At 28.5% G+C, this 21,535-nt stretch overlaps 2 protein-coding genes across 2 annotated transcripts; one reads left to right on the top strand and one right to left on the bottom strand.

Moving 5' to 3' along the window:
• The first annotated feature begins 4,335 nt into the window (after positions 1-4,335).
• LOC134835473 (protein Skeletor, isoforms B/C) lies at positions 4,336-20,203 on the top strand. Its single transcript, XM_063850351.1, has 12 exons — positions 4,336-4,451; positions 13,441-13,514; positions 13,582-13,733; positions 13,976-14,087; positions 16,490-16,909; positions 16,975-16,998; positions 18,032-18,356; positions 18,414-18,514; positions 18,568-18,681; positions 18,740-19,011; positions 19,676-19,970; positions 20,024-20,203. The coding sequence occupies exons 1-12, from the start codon at positions 4,346-4,348 to the stop codon at positions 20,201-20,203; spliced, it is 2,175 nt and encodes a 724-aa protein (XP_063706421.1). The 5' UTR covers positions 4,336-4,345.
• LOC134833403 (uncharacterized) lies at positions 7,743-8,874 on the bottom strand. The gene has a single exon (XM_063847712.1). It carries the CDS (start codon positions 8,872-8,874, stop codon positions 7,798-7,800), a length of 1,077 nt encoding a protein of 358 aa, XP_063703782.1. The 3' UTR covers positions 7,743-7,797.
• Positions 20,204-21,535: the final 1,332 nt, after the last annotated feature.

Genomic DNA, 21,535 nt, shown 5'->3' with positions numbered 1-21,535 from the left:
TAAATGAATTTAAGGTATGGAGGTGTTAAATTAACCCCTTAAGTAATTTCTTATCATGTTAAGAGGTTGATTTAACCCCCTTTGAAACTGTCAAAGTTTCAGCCCCCAAAAAAGCTCCAGAGGTTAATTTTATCCCCTTTGAAATTGAGAAAATTGCAATAATTGAATTCAAAGGGGATCAAATTAACCTCTTGAACATTTTTGGGGGACTGAAATTTGACAATTTTAAAGGGGGTTAAGTCAACCTCATAAAATGTTAAAAGGATTATTAAAGCCTTAAGGGATTAAATTGACTCCCGAGGGGCTAATTTAATCCCTTAAAGGGTTAACTTGACCCCTTTTTCGCTCATAGGGTCCTTAAGAGGTTAAATTAATCCATTGAGAGGTTAATTTAACCCCTTGAGGAGTTATTTTAATCCCTTGTGAGTCTCAAAAAGAAGAATCAAAAGGGATTAAAATAATCTTCTGAAGGGTATAAACTTTTTGGGCTGTAGACGATCAACTCTAAAAGAGATCAAACTGATCCTTCAAAGGTTTAGTTTGACCCCATTAGGGATTTGTTTTCCTCCAACGACGTCACTGCCTTTCCTACAGTCAACTTTTTTTATGCAAATGAGTCTCTTTCAAATCACAAAAGGAACGAGATAGGATTGAAAATAATTTTTACTACGCCACCTCCTCGTTCAGAAGCAGCAGCACGTCATCTACAGACAATCACGCAACGCAACAAAAGAGAGACTAGATTCACTTAATAACCGTAATAATAACAATAAAATATGTTTGAAAAGGACGTACATGACACACGTACGACGAGAGGGAAAATTGTATTTAATATGCAAACGTGAGAGGAGTACCAAATGATACACTTGCTGCCTTTCCTCGTAGCTGCTTACTTGTTGAAATCTCATTTTTTCGTCATTTCTTATTTTATTTTTTCGTCGTTTCACGAGCGAAAAGTACTCGGAATGAATGTTACGGTTGATTGATTTTTTTTCTGTAATTTTTCTTCGTCCTCTTTTGTGTGTCGTATAACTCTCGTACAGCGCTCGTGTACAAGTTATACGCATACGTCTGGTATCTACGGGAAATTAAAGACTTTTCTTCTTCAGTCATCTCGCTTACCGTGTCAAGTTCGCACGCTGTTTACGACTTCTTCTGCAAAAAAAAAAGAAAAAAAAAAAAGTTTTGTAAGTGTTTCCTCGTTCAATATATTTTAAAGAGTGAAAAAAAATGTGAGAAAAGGATGAATCCTTATCAATTTTACTTTGAATTTAACGCATTTGTGTCTGTATGGGAGATAAATGATGATATTTTAATGATGACGATAATATGATACAACTTTAGAAAAACAAGAGGGGATTTTTTGTAGTAGTCCCTAAGAGGATTACATTTTATAGTCCTTAAGTGAAGCTTAGAGAGGCAAAAGATTTTTGAGACACAAACACTGTGGAAATATAATAAAATAATGACTTTAATGGAGTGATAATTGAAATTTACGGAAAATCTCAAATTTAAGGGGGGCAAAATTTAACTCTATTAAGTGATTGAAATAAAACGTGACAGAGACGAAAAAAGTTGGCAAAGGATTTTTTTATTATTTTATAATACCCTTGAAAATTGAAAAAAAAGTTATTCTGTCTCTCTTTAACAATCAGTGTAATGTATATTGCGTGCCACCCATTATACCTCATCCCCCTCCCCCCGCACACGCAATTGAGAAAATTACTCTCATTGTTGCCATTTCATCTCTTTGGCGAATTTTCTCTTTTTTTGTTGTGATTTCATCTCTCTGTTGATTTATTTTACGTTTCTTTGTTCGACGGAAGTGCTAAAAGGGATTTAATTAGGTGTTCATTAATTTGAATAATTTTCATTTTTTTCCCTTTTCAACAATTTTTAACGAATTAAAATTAATTTTTTTCTTCAACTAAAAATATTCGAAAAGTCACTCAATGAAATTTTTATTTGCCCAAAAATGAATGAAACTTTTTTGAAAAGTAAACATTTTGAATGGATCAAGTGAGTGGTTTTCCTCGTTTTTCCCCGTCGTACGAAAACCATAAAAGAGCCCGCTGTGAAAAGCTTTGAGCATGCGTTGAAATTTGTGTGTAACTTGTATGGTATTTCGGGATGATTTTTTTTTGGGTAATGTAATCAAAAGATGTGTATTTTCATCCTTGTAGCTCTGTGGTAGCAAAAAGCTGAAGGAAAATAATAATGGCTGGTTTTTGGGTGTTTTGTACCTTCAGAAATGGTTGCAAGATTTGAAGATCGTATTTACCATGAAAAAATTTAATATTTTTTTATAAAATAAAATTTAAGACCTCAAAAGAAAGTTTAATGATTTTAAGGAACTGAAGTTTAGGACCTCAAAAAATCAATTTAAGCTCTTGATTTTTTTTTTGAAGTCTTAAAAATCTTTTGAAACTAAAAAAATATTTTAAATTATTTAAAATTGAATTTTTCTCAAGACCTTAAGAAAAATTTTGAGACCCCTGAAATTTTTTTTGAGCTTCTAAAATTTAAACTTGAGGTCATAAAAAAACTTTAAGACCCTAAAAAGTATATTCAAATTCTTAAATTTAAATTTGAGACCTCAGAAAATTTTTAAGACCTCAAAATAGTTAATTTATGTTCTTATAATTCGAAGAATTCAACTTGAGAAAAAAAATCTAAATTGAGACTTTCTAAATTGAGATTTTAAGAAAAACTTTAAGACCTCAAAGAATTGTTTGAAGTTCTTGAAATATGAAGTTGAGGTCTTAAAAAAATATTGTGACCTCAAAAATTTTATTAATATTCTTAAAATTTTCGCTTGAGGTCTTAAAAAAATTCTGAGACCTCAAAAAGTTAATTGAAGGTCTTAAAACGCAAACTTGATAAAAAAGAATTGAAGTCTTAAAATTTTAAATGGAGACTTGAAAAAGACCCCAAAAAATTATTTTAAGCCCTTGAAATTTGATCCTGAGGTCATAAAAAAAATTTAAGACCCCAAAAAAATTATTCAAGTTTTCGAAAGCTTCAATTGAGAGTATTGAACTTTGTGAGATAAATTAAGGACTTCAAGTGAAAAATTAAACACTTAAATTAAATATTTTAACTTTAAAACACGTGTTATGTCATTCATTAAAATTCAAGAAAAACAATTTTACCTTAATGATTTTCTAATTAATTTTATTTTATTTTTTCATTCCAGACGTAACATCAAGTAAAATTTTTCAAAAGAATTCGTTACACGTTCCGACACCGATATCATTAATAAAAATTTTTTTTGCTCATAAAAATGTGAAGGAAAATTTTTAATGCACTTTTTTTCGCATAATTACCTCACATCACAACATCAAAAAATGCATAAAAATTGTGACAAAATCGAAACAGCAATATTACTCGTAACTTTATCGTAGCAAGTTCCATTCACTATTTTTTTTTAAATTTTGTCAGTAACGCACAACGTAGTAGCGACATAACGAACGAAAACGAAGCAGAGAACCGACACGGTGATGTTGTGAGTTCCACGCATCAATTACCGAATCAGTCCGAGACAAACATTCCTGACGTGAACATCGAACTAACGTGTGCTTGTACCAACTTTTATTTAAAAAAAAAATTACTTTTACTAAAATTCTATCAAAAATAAATGAAAAAGTGATGCATCAAAGGATTTATTCTCTCAAAGGGATTAAAACTTTTTATTAATTTTGCTCGTTTTTCTACAAAGTACTCGAATATTGCACAAAAAAAAAATTAAAAAAATAATGAAAAATGTGAAAAAGAATAAAATATAAGAAAAGAGTCTGAAAAAAATTTTTTTTTGTTTTTTTTTAACAATTTTTTTTTAATACAAAAAAATTAAAGTGAAAAAAAATTATATAATAAAAAATTAATAATAAGTATTCAAAGAAAGTACGTTACACATAAAAAAATATACAAAACAAAAAAAAGTGATTGATATGATGGCCAATTGTGGAAAAATTTACAAAATTTTAATGGTGAAAGTACGAAACGTACGCAAATAATAAAAAAAATCATGCCGATGAATTAAAATATAAATAAAATAAATTAAAGTCTGTGATAAAATGTACTAGACGACAATAAATAAAAAATAAGAAAAAAAAAATAAAATTAAAAAAAACTTCCCAAAAGCATGTAATTGGTTGTAATACCGAGATTTACATTAACAATACAAAAAATAAATAAATTTTTAAATAATTAATTATTTGAAAAACAAGAAGAATCAACGAATCAATTAAAATTCATTATTTTTCAGTTAAAACGAGCAAAAAAAAATTATTTAAAAATTATTTGTGTGAAAAGTGAATTTATAATTGAAAAAAAAACTTTAAAAATGTTTGGTACAGAAATATTTTCCGTTAATTCGTGTCGTGGTAGAAGGATATGGAACGTCAGGAATGTTTCAGGATTGTTGCTGATGTTGCTATCCATCAACTATGGTAAGAAATTTATGTCAATAAATTTTTTTTTTCTCGTGATGATTTAATTTAATTAATTTTTTTATTACGAAAAAAGCAAAATATTCTTAAACAGTAAAATTTTAAAATTTTTTCATTTTTTTTAAATAAATAAATTTTTATTAATTTTTTTATTATTTTTTTCTCGTGATTTTTCGTGATGATTTACTTATTTTTTAAATAAATAAATTTTTATCAATTGTTAAAAAAAAATTCTCGTAATTTTTCGTGATGATTTAATTATTTTTTTACTATGAGAAAAGCAAAAAATTCTTAAACCGTGAATTTTTAACATTTTCTCAAATAAATAAATTTTTGATGACTAAGAATATGACACAATTACAACAACAACAACAAAGGTGCTAAAATTTATTCACAAAGAAAAAACAATCCATTCAAACCAAATTAAGATTCAACAAAAAAAAATACAAAAAAAATTAAAGAGGTCGTAAACCGGCATAAAATGTTGAGACAAGACAGAAAATTTGATTACATAACAAGAGAGAGACCAAAGTTAGTAAATAAAATTAAAAAAATAATCTCTGCCTACAACGCAACTTTCTGGACTAGACTCATAAATGTCTGCAATTCAGCGTTTTTTAACTACGCACAATTCTACCATAATCTTGCTCGTAGCTAAAGCAGAGACACGAGCTTGTAGCTGAAAGCATATACATATGAAACCGGTTCTCAAAACGATTATATTACATAATGTAATGAATGTATGCTGTGAACTGTATTTAATACTTGATAAACAGACAGAAAGTGCCCTCAGGGACTCATGATATGGAAATTTGTCAAAGTTTTCAAAAGATTGACGTGTAAATTGGGTGAAATTTGAAACTTTTTGAACAATTAATTGTTAAAATTCTTGATAAAGAAAAATTCTTCGGGCTAAAAATATCAATTTTTAAATTTTAAATGAAGAAGACTTTAAAAAATTATCTTATTACTTTAAAAAAAATTATGAATCATGAAAAATTAAATATATTTTTTGTGGTAAGAATCTCGCGAAATTCGTATAAAATACAAAATTTAATAACCAACAAATGACAGTCGCCGAATTAACACCTTTCAACAACAAAATGATGCAAATTATTAAAAATCTAACCTTGGTCATCTTTTTTTTATAGTTTTTGGCTAAAACTATTCAATGTCGCTAAACTCCTGTTTTTGGATGTGATGTCCTTGAACAAGGTGAAGTCACCATTTAATTAAAAAATTTCCTTGTTTTTATCGAAAATATATTTTAACAGAATTTTTAAATAATATTTTTTTTTTAAATTTCTACTCTAAAAGTTTAATTTACATCCAGAACTGACGAAAGAGATTTCTAATTAAACTCATTTTTTTATTTAAATAGAAAATTGAAATAAATTTCTTTTGTTTTTCGACTGAGTATCATTCAACACTTAATTAAAGAAAACTCTTCATTCATCTACTTTTTTTTTTGTAAAATAGGAATAAAATACATTTTCTCTGCAAAGTTGAAGTTTTTCTCTCCAAAGTAATTTCCAAAGTAGGTCAAGCATAAGTTTTTATGCAAATAATTTGTCAGTCAGATTTTTAATGTCGTCTTGCGACTTGCTGCTGTCACAAGCACAACTTTTTTTTTAGCGTTCGCAATATGTTATTTTGCTGCTTCTTCGTCAATACTAGTTGTTTATTACACGCAGCATAAAAATCACCGCGCGAATTAGCAAAACAAAAACAATCGTGGGACAAATAGCGTGTTTGGTAATTTTATTATAAGCTCGTCACACAAATGAATGGATTTTATTGTCTACAACGATCGTTTGTTTGTTTGTTGAATTATATGTATGACTGCTGTTTTTAATGCACTGATGATGGCACTGATACATACGCAACATACATTCGTGATAATGATACTTTAGTTGTAAATGGCATTCACCGACATAATAACTATTTTTGAATGTTTAATGGCTTTTACTAGTCTACTGGTGGTTTGTTGGAGGTCAGTCGTCATGACGTGTTGGACTCACGCGTTGCAAAGAATCAATTTGAACTTTTAGATCTGACGAAAAGACGAATCAGCTTAATTATGTCCTGATAAGGATGATAATAACTCACACTTCATACCTCTCAGGAGTCAAATTGACCCTTTAAGTGAACTTTCTGATCCCTTAATGAATCAACTTTATCCTCTTTTGAGTCTTATATCTACAGGCTCAAAAAAGAGATAAATCGTCGAAAAGGACTTTAAAGTTGATTCTTTAAAGGATCAGAAAATTTACTTAAGTGGTTTAATGAACCTCTCAAGGGGTCAATTGGAAGAATCGTAAACATCGCAATATGGATTTTGTAACCGGTGACAGGTAATATTGCTGTTACCTGTCGTCGGTTACGAGGGAGAGATGTCGCTTTTGTGGCAGAGAGAAAAGAAGCAAGACGTGCTGACGATATTCTGGATAATTTTGGAAGAATAAAGCGATTGTTTAATTAATTGATTGAGTTTTCATAGTCATTGGGGTTACAATTTCAAAGATGAGATTGACCCCATAACCTAAATGCTCATATTGATCCCTTAGGAATTAAATAAACTCTTTAGGGGATCAATATGACCCCTTAAGCCTTAAGGATTAAGAAGTCATTTTTTCCTCTTTTAGAATTGATCATCTTTAGCACCAAAAATCATGATCAAAAACAATTTATGAGGTTAGATTGATTCTTATAAAATGAATCAAAACAAGGAAAATTAAAAACTTGGACCTGAATTGATCAATTCTAAAGCGGGTCAATTGACCTCTTACTAAAGTAGTCGGAGCAAATCTTTAGGATAGGGTAGGGTACGGTTTCATACTGGATCTTAGCTTTTTACCTATCATCCCAAGCAGGCGACCTCAAAGTTCACTAAGCCCTCCAAAAAATTCCCAGAGGGTTTCTAAAAGATCTCAGTAAATTTTGAGCATGATTGGAGTCAGTAAAGTTTTTCATGATTTTTTGTCTCGAACCGAAGACCTTACGCTCTTTACGCAAATCCTTGAGAGATAACTCTAATATATTTTCAACCTAGAAACTAAATGTTTTTCCAAAGAAAGGAAGATCTTATTGATATCTTTGCCATCTGTCATATCAGAGATATTAATAAGTTTTCCTTTCTATGAAATATTTATTATTTAAATGCGTTTCTTAGAAATCTAAATAAACTATAAACACGATTTGAATCAATTTCTATTTACTAAATTCTCCTTAACTTCATTTCATCTGCAATCTTAAAAAAAATAATTTCTCGAATAATTTTTTTTCACTATTTTTGCAGTTCTTGAAAATTTTATTTACCTTTAAAAAAATATTCTGTTATCATTAACTAAGCCAATGATGGATAGAAGACGTATTGCGTAAAAAGTCCTCCTTTCGTGATTTTAGCGTCTTTGGTACTTCGTTGTGCGTTTACCCAAATGTAACCCTCAAGACCCCAATCCGGACCCCATGAGTTTCGCAAAATCCAATAAGGGGTATTTCTGAAAGTGCCCCATCCGCAAATCAAAACTGCATGATTTGCCGCGAACGTTCTCGTGTCGCTGCTGTAAATTCCTGATTTGTATTTCACCCAGTCCGAACAATCGACTGCAACTGCTAACGGGCCAACTTCCATGACTTTTCGCTTGATGGAGTTATCGTCAGATGCCACAGTGAAATATGAAACTTGCGGTCCGAGTTTAGCGACGCGCGTTTTATCGTTTGCTTTGCACTTTTCCTCCGTGTAGGTGTAGCGATAGGTATAGGGATAACTTGTCTCATCCACAATTCCGTTCGCGACATTCTTGATGTAGTCATAAGCTTTGGGCATCCATCCGCCGTTACAACCATCTCTGTCGTAAACGCAATCAGTTAAATATTGCTCCGATAAATTTAGGAGAACGGAGTTTTTCTTGTAGTAAGCTGCCTCGATGGATCCCAAAGCGGAAAAGGACCAACATGTTCCGCAATTTTTTTGATCACGAACATACCAATTCGGGATGGCTTTGCATCCGTTGTATTCGGCGGGAATTGCTACATTCGACGATTTTAATAAAGGCTCTTTTTCCTCCTCTTCGACCTTAGTTACATTTTTTCCCGCTTCCAAGTTAGGAGCAACTTCTTCCACAATTAAACCCGTATTTTTCTGAATAAACTCCGCTGGATCTCGATCACAGAATGGATTCAAGTCCTTTTTCCACGAAACGAGACCTTGGGCATACAATTTGTTATGAGCCCGTATTTCCAATGCATTTTTCCAAAAAGCATCTATACACGAATTCTCTTCAGACGACGAATATTTTTTGCCGTATTTTACTTTGTAAGCAGCCCATAGTGCGTGTTTGGGAAATTGAAGCAGGAATTCGTACAAAAAGGCATTTCCCAAGGTACACGATGCCAAAATGAGGAGAAATGAAACTTGCATGATAAGGGATTCGATAGAAACTGAGACGCGAATGCATTTGTCGTCAACTTTTATTGTCTGGAATTCGCGTATGAAGAGTGAGAATATTCAGTGTTTTGGTGAGTTTTGTTGTTGAATTAAAGTCACGTTTTTTTTTTCAGGGGAGAAATTGATGACGCAATGTCGTTTGATAATTCTTTCCAAGTTCTATAACATTTTTATAATTTTAAATTTTTTTTAAACTGATCTGGGTAATATTTTGAGCTTGTTGACACTTTAAGATGTGAAGTCCTTAGACTTAGCTCAATTTTTTTTGAATTTTTGCTTTAAAAGCTTTTTTGATTTTAAATGTAAGTTTAATTTTTTTTGTGAAATAACAATAACAAAATTTAAATAAGCTCGAATTTCAAGAATTTATCAAACAAAAATGAACAAAAAATTATTTAAAAAAAATTGAGAAAAAGTCAGAAACTATGTTAAGGTTTTAAGACAAAAATTAAGATGATATTTCTTAAAATTTATTTTTTTTTTATTTAAGAAAAACACAGAAAAAAGAATTTTCTCTTCTTCGTAAATTGTCAAATATTTGAAAATTTTTATTCTGAATTTATCAAAATTCATAATTTCTTAGTTTCTTAAATGTAATTTTAGGAACAAAATTTTTTTTTATTTATATTCCGGGAAAACATCCGAGTTCACATCACCCGATTTCAGCATTTCATCGAAAAATAAATGGCATGAGATTTTTTAATGGTTTTGTGTTAGTTAAGCCTAAAGCAGGTCAAAAAACCTAAATTTAAAATTCTGGAATGAGCTATTGATAATTTAGACATTTTTAGTGCATTTGGGTATATTCAAGTAACTCTTTGACATACCCGATCTCACTAAAAATGCATAGAAACCCTTCAGCTCTTTCAAAATTTTAAATTTAGGTTTTTTGGACTGCTTTAGGCTTAACTAACACAAAACCATTAAAAAATTTCATGCCATTTTTTTATGAAAAGCTGAATATTGGGTCATGTGAGTTTCTTGTCAGTGATGACATTTTCAATTACTTTCACTTCAAAGAACAAATTTCGTCTACAATATGCTAAATATTTGCCAGAAGGTGTAAATTAATTGGTTTCGAAGAGAATTTCTGAAAATGACCTTCTTGAAATCATGATTTGATTGCAAGAATTTTTTTGTTACACGAAACAATTAATTCTTCAATATTAAAAAACCGCATATTATCGACAAATTGCATTGAAATTTGACGAGACTGGTGACCACAAACACGACAAAATCGAATTTCATCGGAAATCGTAGCATAATTAAATAAAGTCAATCAACACCATGTCACACAGTAAAAAAAAGTACGAAAATGATGATTATGTGCTTTTGATTTCATCAAAAAGCAATAAATATGTTACACAAAATATCGTTTTCATTCACCCTTCGGCAAATAAAACTGTTGAGGAAGCAAAATAACGTGCGTCGATATTTTTAACGCTCCCCACGTAAAATAAACACAACATCGGCAGAGACGATAATGCTGAATGTTATTACGTGTATTATTGTTATTATTATTATTGCGAACATGTCACAGAAATCTCCTCTTTTTCTTCTCCACGGAATGTGACTTCGTTATTTGATGATGTTAAAGGCAGTTTGGTGTGGTTTACTTTAAAAAGAGGGTGGCAGATTGTTGGAGCGATGTGCTTAATGGAAAGATTTTCGAAGCAATTCAGGTAGAAATGTAAAGTGAGACGTCTTTGAAGTAATTTCGATGCACCTAAATAAGCACAGATTCCTTTGAATTTACTTTAAAAACGTCGAAAAATAGAGATTTAGGATGTTTTTATTTTTTTTTTAATTTCAGTAATTTTTCTCTAAAGATTTTAATATTTTTTTTCTTTGAATTTTTTTGAAGGAATTTATATTTTTTTTAAGAATTATTAAATTTTTCTTTGAGATTTTCTAAAAAATTCTAAAATTAATTTTTTTTCTTATTTTCTAAATTTTTCTTTATTGAAGGTTTTTAATTTTAACTTTTTTAATTAATTTAAAATGATAAATTTTCTAAAAATTTCGTGGAAAGATATTTTGTTTTTTTATCAAATTTAATTTTTTTTTGTTTTTATTAAATTTTTAAGTTTTTTTCTGGATTTTATTTCTCGTTTTCTTTTAAACTTAAGAAAAAACACAAAAATTACTTTTAAAAAATTCTTCAAATTGAACAAAACCAAATATTCGAATCAAATTTCAAACGAATTTCAAATCAAGATAAACTCGTTAGAACTCTTCACTCAATATCCCCTTAAAGTTTCGTTCATGGCTTTAAAGTGCTCTCTGAACGATATCAGCTAGTTGTGATGTGATAAAAACATCTACCACAACATCAACAACAATAACGACAAAAAAAAAATCTGCTCGACAAGTAACGAAAGAGGATGAAGATAAACGTATGTGACAATCATGTCAAATTTACTTTTTTTTCATACTCTGTTGGTGTTGTCTTGTGCGTCGAATTACTTTCTCAGTGCCGGTCAAAATAAAGTTTTGGGATTTTTTTTAGAATATTTTTTAAGTTAAAATTAGTTGACTCAAGCTAATGTTAAAATTACTTAATTTTGCCTTGTGTAAAATTTATTTAAAATTAACTTAATTATTTTTTTAATAATTTTATTTAATTAATTTATTAATTTAATTATTTTAATTAATTTATTATTTCATTAATGAATTAATTAATTAATTAATTAATTTTTTTAAATTTATTTTAATTTTATTAAAATTTAATTAATTATTAATTAAATTACGTAATTTGTTTAAAATTAATTTACAATTTTTTTTTAACTCAGGGTTGGAAAAAATTTTGACTTTTACTTAATACTTTTAAATAAAAAAAGCCAAAATTAGTTGACTTAATTTTTTTCTGAAATTTCCTTTTTTTAATTTTGAAAAATTAAAATAAAATTCTTAAGTAATAATCTTAAAAAAAAATCCTTAAAAAAAATTAAAAATTATTTTTTTTTGTATTTTGAGCCCTTATTTTTCGAGTAATTGAATTTCTAAAGTTTTAGCCTGAAATTTTTTTTTATTTTTTTTAATCGTAAATTCACGAAAATTTTTCTAAAGTCCATCTCTGAACCCAAATGTGTTAAAGGATCATTTTTAATGGTATTGATGATGTTTTTCCTGTATGAGTTGGGATTTTATTCATGCGTCACTGAGCTTAGTCTTATGTGTTTTCAAGCAAAGTCTTCGTTTTGATGTAATTTGATTTGTACAGAGAAAAAAAAAGATGTGAAAACGTGAATCTGTTGCATTTTCTCGTAAGTGATTGATAAAGAAATCTCAATTCAATTTCCATTTCCACAAATTACGAGAGACATCCATTCTCTCGTCCAGAATTACATTGCTGCACATTCTTTTTTGGAAAATATGAAAGTTCAATGATTGAGTGCACAATTTATCATGAATAAATCGGTTTTCATTTGTTACTGCCTCATATGCTGCCACATGCATGCCAAATAAGACTCGAACGCAAACAATAGACGAGCATCGCTCCATGGTCGTAGTCAAATAGAAAATTGGTATCAATCACTTTGATGAATTATCCTTATTTGAGTAATTTTTTCTGCTCTACCTAGCTTTTTATAGCACAATATCTCATACAACATATCACCGATAAAAACGATTCTTTTCATGTTTAGCTTTTCACATTGAGCAAAATCGATATTTGGTGTATTAAAGAATTTTTTCATATTTTTTCGTGAACAATGACAGACCTTTTAATGGATATAGATTTTTTCAGGTCAATAGTTTTTTAGTGACTTAATGGGACATTGACACACAAAATGTGTCGCAGTTGAGTCGGAGTTTCGGGGAAATTTGCATGAAAATCCACTTGTCGCATCACGTCACAATGACGCTTATTATTATTTATTGTGATCGACAGTTTGCCATCATAAATGCAGTTTGTGTAATAATTTTGTCATGTCATTGTCGACATCGCAATCATCGTCAGAATTTTTTTCCTGTTTTATATGACGTGAAAAAATCTAATTTTTTGATTGGAAAAATTTCCATAAAATTTAGAAAACTGAAAAAATAATTTTTTGAAAATTTATTTCATAGAATAAAAGTTTTTTTTGAGGCTTGAAAAAATAACTAAAGTAATTAAATAATTAATAAAATAATAAAAAATTAATAAAATAATTAAAAGAGAATTTTTTTTAAATCAAAATTTTTTCTTCATGTTTAAAATAATTTAAAAAAAATTTAAATAAAAAATTCTCAAGTTACGGATCTTTTTGATTATTATTATTTCTTAAAAGATTTTTCTGTTAAATTTTTTAATTTTAACTTTTTTTTTTTAATTTTGGAAAACTGTAACTTTTCTGAATATTTTTTTTCTGAAAAATTAATTATTTTATAGTTTTTTTTGTTGAAAGTTAATTAAAAGTACCTTTTGAACAAAAAAAAAAAATATAAAATATTTTCACAAATTAACTTTTATTAGCTTTTAAAGCCTTCTACGAATTAATTTGAAAAATAAATTATGTGGATTCTCAATAATAATGTTATTTTCCTTGCATTTTTCAGCGGAATCTCGACCGAAAGAGCCATACTACGGTCGTCTAATTGGCAGATTTTCGGAGGCTGGACACAACGTCAAGGTAAGAGATTAATTACAAAGCCATGAAAAATAATCCGATTTTATTTAATAATTTTTACTAATTAAAGGGTACAATTTACGCCGTTGACGATGAGATTTTGTTCATCAAGGGTTTCTCGTATGACGGAACAGCTCCCGATGCATTTTTCTGGATTGGTAATACGCAAGTGCCCAGTCCGGAAGGCACTATCGTTCCGTATCCCGAGGAGTACGAAGGAAGGTAAGATGCGAAAATTGTGGATATAAACAATTAATTTAACGATAATTTTCCTCTTTCATCGCGTTTTGTCTAATAACGAAAGAGGAGGGAAAAATAAATAAAATTTAATCACATTTTCTTTTGCGAGTTGGTTAATTATCTAGAAAATTTTCATTTTATTATTTTTTTCGCTTTAGCTGAGCATTAGTTATTTTTTTTTATTCTTAATATCGATTGAAAAACTTGACAATTTTTTTTTCCAGAGAACCTCCCGTATTGCAAGCGCACAACAACACCAACATGATCTTGCGACTCCCAAAGGGAAAGCGTATTCGTGACATTAAATGGATATCCGTGTGGTGTCGACGATTTACGGTAAGATGACTTTAATTTAAGTTTTATCTCGAATAAGGAAAAAAGTACGAATGTTTGTATTTATGACAAACAGCCCAGCACGATTTAAAAAAGTATATAAATAAATCTCTTATTTTTCTCGTTCTACACGGGAAAATGTCTTTCCACAGTTTGCAATAAACAGTATAAAATCTCGTTATAACACTTTGCCATTGGCGATGTATCGTGATACCTCTTCATTTAGAATTTTTCTATATAAAAACAAAATATGGACTTATTTTTTAGTAAAAAAAAATACAGGTTTGTCTCGTTAAGAAGGACACCTGAAGATTTTAAAATTTGAAAAAAAATTTTTAATTCTTCATATGTAAAGAAAATTTTGAATTTTTATCCAAATTTGATAAAAAAATTTCAAAACTTCATTTAAAAATCTTACTCTTACTTATCAAAAAATTAACAAAGTTATCAAAATTTATATATTTTTTTTAAATACTGTAGGAGCAAAATTTAAAAATATTAAAGCTTTTGATAAATAAAGATGATTTTTGATAAATAAGGAAGCAAAGAATAAGCTTTGAATAACAAAATATCGATCAAAGTATATGGAGCTTCTTATTTATGTATATCAATGCATATGGTAAAAAAAGTCGTTTCTCAGAAAGCTTGATTCTACCTATTAGAAGCAACAAAAGTTTTACTCCGAAAAAAGGATATTCTAACAATTCAGTACAAGTTCGAAAGCCTATTAAGAAATAAGGGAGACTCGTTACTTTGCAATTATTTTGAGAAGACGGATACAACGGTTCAAGCTCATTCCATGATTTGAAATCATCTCACAATCAATTAGTACAAGCTTCTCATTCATCAGCAACACATCTAAAGGCGGTCAAAGTATTGATGATTTTATTGATGAACTAACGAGTTTAACTAACAAAATTATAAATTACATAGCACCGGCAAGAACTGCAGCTTAAATACACCCGAATACAAAAAAATTATCCGATCTTCTTTTCCAAAGATAAAGAAATCATAAGCAATATAAATTCTCGCCAGCTATATGTATTTGCTCAAAAACACTTTTATTGACTTCAAAAAAATTACAGTTTCAGAAACAAAAACATCAATATCATCCGATGTATTCTTAAAATTAAGCAAAAAAAGCTTCTTACGTCTAAAGAGCGATGACACACTAAAAATTTTTTTCATGAGGTTGCAAAACACGAGACCTTACTGTACTTTCACGAAGCTTTTGCACCTCGCATTTATAGCACTTTTCATTAAACTTTTGATGCATTTCATAGTTCTAATGTAATTAAACACGCGCAATGAACGCACACACACTTCCTCTATATATTTTTTTCATCATAATAAGATTTGTGAAAACCATTAAAAGTTGTGAAAAATGGGAAGCGCGTCCTGTTATAACTGCCCATCTAGGTGACATGCGAATGAGAAAAATGTTCACCCACGTAATTTTTTTGTGACTCAAAAAACAACGTTTTATTACCTTTTTTGATTGAAATCAATAGCATAACAACCTTTCTTTGCATTGAACAAGGATGAAAATTGCTGATGTAGCAAATCTCAAAATTAAAGAGAGAGAGATGAAACCTTTGAAAGTTGTCAAAGACTTTCCGAGAAAGTTCTGCAGTGAAAATTCCTCTTAAATTCCAATACTATTAGAAAGATGCTTGTAACTTTGCAATGTTTAATCTTCATAATTTAATACATGAAAAAAGAATTTGTATAAATAAGGAAAAGTACGAATGAGAACGGAAAATTGTGGTTTTATTCACCATACCAACGTTCCGCGCACGGCATGGAAACTTTTTGGTGCTTATTTTGTGCACACAACAGAAATTTAATGGTGTTTGCCTTAAATTTTCTCCCGAGAAAAACCAACATTTCGAAGAATTTTGCAATTTTGTGTCTGTCACATCTCGTTAAACTGCCATAACTTTCGTAGTACAAACCTCTTTAAACTTCATGAACTACAAAACTCATATATTTTAGTAAGTACTATGCCATAGTAGAAGTCTTTCATAGTTCAACGTGTTTATAACTGTGGCATTTTCCATTTTGTTGGCGTTTATCATTGTGGGCTATTCTTCGTACATCGCACAATGGCACATCGAAAAATAATAATAAAATAAAGGAAAATAGTAAATGTACGTTGCATAGAGCGAATTTAAATGATATCCGATAGAACAGAGCCTCTAGACAAAACATAATGAAAAATTTATGCGCACGCAAAACGTGACCCGTATACACAATAGACGGCGGCGTGGCGCGTCGAGGCGGTGAAAAGGACGAAAATGTAATAAATTTCGTGTTGTTTGTTTTTGCAACAAAAAAAACTTTTCTCGAGAGAGGGGAAATGAGTGACTCACGAACTGTTTTCCGATTTTTTTTTCTTCCGTTAGGTGAACTTTGGCGAAGCCTTTATCCCAGCAGGTGTTGAAGTACCGCGATCACGTGTGTTGCCAGAATTTAAACGACTTGCTCATGGTTTGCGGTCCAGCAATATCACCGTTTTGGATGCCCGAACATTTTACATCCCGAACTTGCATTATGATGGCGCGGGTCCTGACGCATATTTCCTCGTGGGAAATGGATCGGAGCCGCATGTGATGGGCGTCAAAGTCCCGAATGAGGCGGGTTCGTTAGATCCGTTGCGCGGATATCAGGGAGAAGATATTGAGATTCAATTGCCGGCTCCGTTGACGGTTTACGACATTGAATGGCTTGCCGTTTATTGCATCCAGTATCGACATAATTTTGGTCACGTCATGATTCCGAAGGATTTGGATGTTCCTCCGGCGTTGGGACAAACGAAAAAAGCGGTAAGTTTTTTACTTTTTTATTTGAATCTAGTGACTTGACTTTTGATTAATTAATGCCTTCAAAGCCTTGGTGGTGGTGGATTAAACCTGTGAGTTTTTATCTCAGTGTCTTTCATTCTATTGAAAAAATTCAAAATTTTAATATTATCATTTCATCTAAAATTTTTTAATTGCAATTTTTTTTATTTTCACTTTTTATCCAATTTTTTGTAAATTAAAAATTAATTCATATTTTTTTTATTTTTGAAAAAATTTTGGATTTATATTATATAAAAAAAATATTATATTAAAAAAATATATAAATAAATTAAACTCAATAAAATTATTGAAATAAAAATTATTTTATAAATTTATTATTTATTTTTTAAAAACATCAAAATATTTATAAAGCAAAAATTATAAAAAAAAAATTAATTTAAATGAGTAAAATTTTATTTTTTTTTTTACAAAATATTTATTTTTAATTTTTTATTTATTAATTTTTTTTAAATAAAAATTGTTATTAAAAGGCGATTAAAAGGTGATAATACCGTAGTTTATATAATTCTAAGAGTATAATTCTAAAAATAAAAATTTAAAATTAATAAGAAAAATATTTCAATATTAAGAAAATTTAAGATAACACAATTTATCTTAATATTTTATGAAAATTTTTATATTTTTATATTTTTAAAATTTTTTTTATAAAAATATATAAAAACATAAAAGTATTTTAAAATTTTTGATTGAAAATTGAAAAAAAAAATTTTTTTTTTAATTTTAATTCCTTTTTACGAAAAAACTACTTGAAAAAAATTAAAACTAAAAATTACTTTTTTACAAAAAAAAGGAATTAAAATTTAAAAAATTTTTTTTTCAATTTTCAATCAAAATTTTTAAAATAGTTTTATTTTTTTATATATTTTTATAAAAAAAATAAAAATATAAAAAAATAAAAATTTTCATAAAATATTAAGATAAATTGTGTTTTCTTAAATTTTCTTAATATTAGAATATTTTTCCTATTATTTTTTAATTTTTAAGTTTATTTTTTAAATTCTCTTAAAATCATGTACATTACGGTATTAAATTAAAAATTTCCTCAAACTTTAAAAACTAATTCTCTCTTTTGTATGGTTTTAGTCCTCAACGACACCCAAACCAACAATTACGAACTGCAAAGAGGTCATCGACAACAAATTGCAAGTCAAATGGCACATTCAAGGCGAATATGTCGTCATCGAGCTCGCAGGTCGCATCATGGAAAACCAATATATGGCATTTGGTCTCTCGGGAAGCCCAGGACGCCCTCAAATGGTTGGCGCAGATGTTGTTGTCGCATTTTACGACACCAAAGAGCGCGTTTTCAAGGCGGAGGATTATTACATGTCGCACTTGTCGCAATGCGATGGCAAACAAGGTGTTTGTCCCGATCAACGGATTGGCGGAAGAAATGACGTCATTTTGGGTGAGACAAATTTCATGCGAATATTTTGAAATTTTTTAACGTATTTCATTCCGACAGTGAGTGGGCGTCGTGAAAATCAAGTGACTTACATCACGTACAAGAGATTGCTGCAAACCAATGAGCCGATTAACGATTTGCCGATTCACTTGGATCGAGAGGTTCGTTTTTCTGTGAAAATTTTTTAAGAAAAAATCTAAAATTTCTCTTTTAGTTGAGCGTAATTGCTGCTATTGGTCCTTTGAATTCGCGCAATGAGGCGAACGCGCATTCGCATGACGGCATGGATGTCACTGTCGAAGATATTCGTATCAATTTCTCGTCAACGGTGAGTTTTTTCTAGGAATTCCCAAGAAAAAATAAAAAAAATCTCATATTTTTCGTAGAACGATCACTCATGCGTGTCAAATTTGGAAGGATACAAACCCGAACCGGGTGTTAAACCATGGCCATCACGCACGATAAAGGGAGAAAAGACAATTACAGCGAAAATTGGACCTACGGGCGGCAAACGAGGTTATACACCGATCACGGGACATCCTTCATGGGGCATCGCTTGGTATCTGAATGACTTGCTGATTCCCGAATTATATGTCGTTCGTGGCGAAACTTATACATTTATCGTCGAAGGAGGCAACGATCCAACACAACCTGTTAAGTACGTAACAAATTTAGCAGATTTTTATTTTATTTGAAATTTTTTGTTACATCCTTCGAAAAATATTTTGAGAAAAAAATTGAAAAATTCAACACTTTGTTATAAAATAATTTTTTAAAATTTTTTTGACTATTTTTTATTATTTTTTAAATTAAAAATTCATCAAAAATTACTGTTTTGCATAAAATATTTTTTTAAGATTTTTTATCATTTTTATTTATTTTTTTTTTATTTTATAATTTTAATTTTTTTTCAATTTTATTTAATTTTTTCAAAATTAAAAATATTTGTTTTGTTTATATTGTTTTCAACTTTTATCCTTAATTAAATTAATTAAAATTTTAAAAAACACATAAAAATCATTCAAATTTAAATATATAAAAAAATATTAAAATTTATAAATAAATTAAATTATTAATTTTTTATTTTATTTTTTTTAAATTTCTTTACTGAATTAATTTGAAAAATTTTCAAAATTATTTTTTATATAATTATTTTTTTACTTTTATTCTGACATTTTTTTTATCTAATTAAAATTTTAAAAAATCTTAAAAATTACAAAAAAAAATTTTAATTATTATTTTTTTAAATTTTATCACCTGACGATGATAAATAATAAAATTTAAAAAAACAATAAATTAATAAAAAAAAATTTTTTTTTTAGATATCATCCATTTTACATCACGGCATCAGCTGAGGGAGGCTACGGACAACAATCTCAACAAAAACAGAGCGTAGAAACAGTTTTTGCTGGCGTCGAAATGTCAGAGGGCTATCCAATGCCAACTGCAGCGGGTCGTTATTGCGAATGGGAACACAAGACGATCGACAAATCCGCCGAAATTGAAACTTTTGAGGAATACATGAAAACTCTCAACCTAAAATGCGAAGAAAATGGCAAACCCGCAGTACTCAATTGGACTGTTGATGCCACGACACCCGATTTAGTGTATTACCAGGTAAGAAATTTTAAACTTTTCACATAAAACTGTCCTAAAATCCAATTTTTTAGTGTTACACGCATAGAAATCTCGGATGGAAAATCCACGTGAGAAACGCAACTACAAGTGCTGGCGTGAAATCCATGTTGAACATCAGCACAATCATCACAACCTTTATTCTGCTGTTAGGAGTGAACTCTATGATCTTCGGTGTGTGTACAAGATCTCTCCCTAACTTCAAATACGCCTGATAGTTCAATATTTAGACACACGAAAAAATTAAATCTTCAATTTTCCTTTCTAAAATTAACTTTAAAAAAAAAATGCTTAGATAGATTTACTAAAAATAAAACTTTTTTCACAAAAATTTCTTACAATTACAAATTTAGCAAAACTACTAATCACTTAATTAAATAAAAAAAAAAAATGTTTTAGCATATGAAAATATCACTGGCAACTCAATATGTATCAAAATAAGGAAAAATATTGAACAACCAGGCGTATCAATTGAAAAACATATCTTACAATTGGGAAAATCTTGTGCGACTGCGAGGTGCATGTGGAGTGAAAATGAAAACTTTTATCACTGAAACTAATAAATCATTAAAAATTAACGATAATAATTAACTTTTACTAATAATTACTAACAAAATGTATTAAATTAATGACAATAAACAATAAAAAATTAAGAAATAAGTGACAATAAAACGAGTCGATGATAAATATACAAAAAAAAAAAAAAATAAATAATTAAAATCAAATATTTAAATACTTTTTAAACATTTTTAAATAATTAAAAAATTATACAAGTACTTAAAAAAATATGTTACCAAAATTGGTTTAATTTGTTATAAAATGTTAAATAATTAAATATTGTTCATTGTTTTTACGATTTTTAAAGAAAATAGCATTTAATTAATTTTTAATGTACAATTTTTATTCAATTTAAAAAAAATCATAAAAATATTATTATTAAAAATTTATGTTCTGTTAAAATAAATAAATAATTAAATAAAAAAATTGACAATATAAATAAGAAATAATTTTTTGATGACGAAGCGCTCATCAAATGATGCTGTTGTTTAATAATACAAGAAAAAAAATAAGTTTTACACTTTTATTATAAATAAATAATTAATTATACATTATATACAATATAAATAATAATTATAAACATGTTTAACTATAAAATTATAAAAAAAAAAATAAATCAGTCGATGAAACTTAATGTGGAAAAAAATTAAAAAGCACAAAAAATAAAATATCAATTAAAAAAAGAAAGAAACGGAAAATATCAAACAAAATATCAATTTGTAGCCTCTTGCAAAAATTAACAATTAAACTTGAGGCGTAAAATCAAATAATACTCGACGACAATAAAACTCTAATACTAATATACTAACAAACAAAAAAAAATTATAAAATGACAATAAATATGTTCAATTACAAATTTAAAAAAATGATAATAATTAGATTTTAAGGATTAAATATACAAAAAAAAAAAAAAAAAATCGAATCAAAATCATATGTGGAAAATTTTTCATTAATTATAAAATAATTACTACCTTATTATAAATTAAAAA

The sequence above is a fragment of the Culicoides brevitarsis genome, chromosome 3 (assembly GCF_036172545.1).
Source record: "Culicoides brevitarsis isolate CSIRO-B50_1 chromosome 3, AGI_CSIRO_Cbre_v1, whole genome shotgun sequence".
Taxonomy (NCBI): Eukaryota; Metazoa; Arthropoda; class Insecta; order Diptera; family Ceratopogonidae; genus Culicoides; species Culicoides brevitarsis.
Note: the sequence above shows the minus strand (reverse complement) of the source record. Positions and strands in the feature narration are given on the sequence as shown.